This window comes from Glycine max, chromosome 5 (genome assembly GCF_000004515.6).
Source record: "Glycine max cultivar Williams 82 chromosome 5, Glycine_max_v4.0, whole genome shotgun sequence".
NCBI classification, from domain to species: Eukaryota; Viridiplantae; Streptophyta; class Magnoliopsida; order Fabales; family Fabaceae; genus Glycine; species Glycine max.
Window position 1 is genome coordinate 8,794,362 of NC_038241.2, and position 3,721 is coordinate 8,798,082.

The 3,721-nt window shown below is 34.9% G+C and overlaps 1 protein-coding gene across 1 annotated transcript; it reads left to right on the forward strand.

Moving 5' to 3' along the window:
- The first annotated feature begins 225 nt into the window (after positions 1 to 225).
- Positions 226 to 2,617, forward strand: LOC102663301 (uncharacterized). Its single transcript, XM_041015370.1, has 2 exons — positions 226 to 1,565; positions 1,608 to 2,617. Exon 1 carries the CDS (start codon positions 570 to 572, stop codon positions 1,491 to 1,493), a length of 924 nt encoding a protein of 307 aa, XP_040871304.1. The 5' UTR covers positions 226 to 569; the 3' UTR covers positions 1,494 to 1,565; positions 1,608 to 2,617.
- Positions 2,618 to 3,721: the final 1,104 nt, after the last annotated feature.

Consider the following 3,721-nt stretch of genomic DNA (forward strand, 5'->3'; position numbering starts at 1 on the left):
AAGATATAAGAATATATTCAATGAGAATTTTTTAAGGGAAAAAACTTTTTTTTCCTTTGAAATAAATTTATTTGACATGAAAAATTTCTTAAAAAATAAAATTTATATCTTAAAAATCATAAAAAAAAAATTGTTTCTTAACAATAAAAAAATATTTATTTAATACATAACAATATCATAATTAAGTAAAAATAAAAAAATAAAAAAAATTTCTTAAAGTTTCTTAAAATTTCTTATTATTAAAATAAAATTATATATATATTTCTTACAATAATATAATACTTTTTGAAAACTATAAAAAATGTTATAAGAACTAACAAAAATAACAAGTTCCAAGTGGAGATGCTCTAACATTATAGTAAATTTACTCCAATCACCATCCCTTTCTCTTGCCTCTGTTACCCTAGACACGTGGCGCTCGCTCACCCAGCCACCGTGCTGCCGTTATCATTATCGCTTCCGCTCCATCTCACAGCACCAAACCCAAAACAATCGCTAGAGAGAGAAACCAAGAAAGAGAAACACAGAGAAATCGCTTTCGCTATTATATCCTCCCTCAAAAAACCGCGATGGACGGTGCAGACGCGTGGCGCGTGGCCGCGTGTGCCAACACCAACGTCAACAGAATAATGCTCCGCTTTCGCCCGATCGCGCCGAAACCGGTCGCCGGAAGTTCCGCCGTCTCCAGAGCCACCGGCGCTGGCGACGGAAGCCAGAGTAGCCACGTGTCAGTTCTAGGGAAGAGACCGAAGAGGAAGTACGTTAGGATTCGGAGGAACGGTGGATACGTGCGAAAGAATAACGGAAACAGTAACCGAAAAAGTAATTGTAACTGTAACGATGAGTCTTCCGACGTGGCGGTTGTGACGTTGCAGTTGATGCCGGAGAAGGACGCGCCGGAAGGAGACGTCACTCTCGCGGGAGATTCGTGGTGTAAGAACGTTGATCTTGACCTAACTGTGGAGAAGATTCAGATCGTAGAGAATCGGAGTGTTCCGCCGCCACGCTTGGTGGTGGAGGAAGGCGAGGGTGCCAAGGGTTCAGATCTTGTTCCGGCGGCGAAGGCGGCGGAGTCGTGGGTGACGGTGGAGAGCGTGACAGGCACGTGCATGGGGGAGGGAGAGGGAGGGAGAGGGTTATTAAGTTGTACGGACGAGGAGAGGGTGAAGAGCCTAGAAACTGACACGTGTCCGGGGTTTGTCTGTGACGGAAGCCTTAGGGTGCGGTGGGTGAATGATGCGTACAAGAGGATGGTGCTGGAGGGGCGCAAGGGTGAGGGTGAGGATATCATGGTGTGGCTGAAGGTGAAGGATAGTGCCTGCGCTGCGTGGTGGTGCTATTCTCACCCAGCGTTCACCTGCGGGGTGAGGCTGCAGTACACGTGGCGGAACGAGAAGTGCACGAAGATGGTGCCGTGTGATGTTTGGAGATTGGATTGTGGCGGGTTTGCATGGAGGCTAGACGTGAAAGCTGCGCTCAGTTTGGGACTCTGAAAATAGGGAAAGAAAAAAAGAAAAAAAAATCAGAGACACAAACGCGACCTTAAACGGATATATCCTTTTATTATATATATATATATATATATATATATATATATATATATATATATATATATATATATATATATATATATATACTCACACCTTTACATAACTTGCTAGCTCGAGTTCTGTGGATTGAGGTCAAGCTCCCTCTCTGCACAAGGACGTGTTTGGTTAGGTATTTTTCCAGTCAGAGTTTTTACTACAGCTACTGTTTTAAGAAAATTTAAAAATTCGAAAAGAAAAAGGTTGTCCGGTATGCAACTACATTACATATTCAAAGTTCTAGTTTTATCACTCATAATAGTTGTTTCCTATTCGAGCAGAATTGTTTCATGTAAAAGAAAATAATTAAGTGAGTGGATGGGGAAGAAGGGATATGATTTGTGAAACTTGGGAATGGAAATGGGATTAGGATGGTGCTTCTTATTACTCTATGGTTAGTCTTCCCTTGGGAGTTGGGAGGGAAGAAAAAAAAGTAGAAACGTATGGGATTAAACATGCAAAGTGCTACTGAAAAAAGTGCTTTGCTTTGTGGTGCTATCTATGTCTTGTAGAACTAAAGCAAATTAGGTGAAGTGTGTGTAAGTGTAACTATATTATTGTCGCTCCAAAACTTTTAAGACTATGAAAAACCGTGGTAAATATATGCATATATATAGTTTAGCAATGACAATATATATGTATGTATCTATTATGATATATCATTGTCTTATTGCATGTGTAATTAACTAAGCTTATCTGTCTATATATGTGTATGCATTAGAGAGAATAACATGGAGAAAAGAATACAGATACACGGATGGATAGAGAGATTTGGAGAATACAAGTGTTTTGTGTCTGTCGTGTTTGGTTTTGTTGTTTATTTAAGTGGGGACATATGGAAGTTAGGTAAAGCTCTAGAAGCAGTGTAATTTACTCAAATGTTTCTTTTCTTTCACAGGAAACTGTAGTTTTGGTCATTTGATGAGTGTTTAATTTGCATAAATTTTTGCAAAATTTATTTAGATAACTCATAGATTGTAAAATAATTTTTCTATTAAAATTAAATTTGAAATAGAGGAATTTATATTTAATATTTTGATTTTAAAATTAAAATTTATTAGAAACAAATTGTAAAAGTTTCAACTTAACACACATTTTTTTTATGATTTTACTTTTAATTAAATGTCATTTCAAACATAAATTTTATTTTGATTTGCTATAATCACATGTGATATTTTATTGTAAAAAATTTAAGTAGGCTTGTCCAATTCTTTTCAATTTGAAAGATAGAATGCTTTGATTGGTAGTATTAATAAAAGGGCATATAGCGGGTTCTATTGATTTCTTTGAAAATTATTTGTATCAAGAGTGGTTTATTTTTTTATTATGCTAGCGATATATAATCAGAATTTTGTTGCTAATTAAAATTTAAGAATAGTCATACGTACTTTCTCAAAAAATATTTAGTAACAAACATTTTTAGCAGCATTCGATTTTTTTTAATATCTATCTATAGTTTATAATATATTATTTATCTGATTATGATATGAATGTTATTTCATTGTCTTCGTCATGAGTCAACTTCAAATGTAATTTCTTTTATAAAAAAAAAAGCAGCTATTCAAATACTGTTCTTACGCGGCAGCAAAATATGTTTTGTTACACTATCAAGTATGGCTTCGTGTCAACAGCTTCAAATGTAAGTTCTTTCAGTCAATAGGAACATATCAACAACTCTTGCCGTCCTTACTTGACACATATTGAATTTGGTTTGTTGCTGTAATGCGAACTTGTCAACTTCAAATGTAGTTTCTTGAAGTCCTATTAACTATTAGCAATACCTTGTCCATGCTGACAAAAATTCTAATTTCAAAGAATATTTAGTATAAAGTTCAGAAGATTTTCAATTTATCTCTAACTTTAGATCACTACACATTTATAAAAATCTGGATGTTATAAATTTCTCTGAGGATCCCATTATGAGGAATCCACTAGATTATTTTCATAATTGAATAACATTGCCAGATAGATCTCTATAAAGAAACTTCACATAATAAATACGCTAATCTATGTATTTTAGTATTACAGCTGTAAAAGAAAAGTATTTTAGTATTACTATAATTTGAAATTCTTATACAGCATTGTTCGATCTTTGTTAATACTTCATATTTACTGTTATCAATCATTTAAATTTT

Bases quoted from the DNA above. Each gene is read 5' to 3' on its own strand.
- LOC102663301 (XM_041015370.1), top strand. From the start codon at position 570: ATGGACGGTGCAGACGCGTGGCGCGTGGCCGCGTGTGCCAACACCAAC.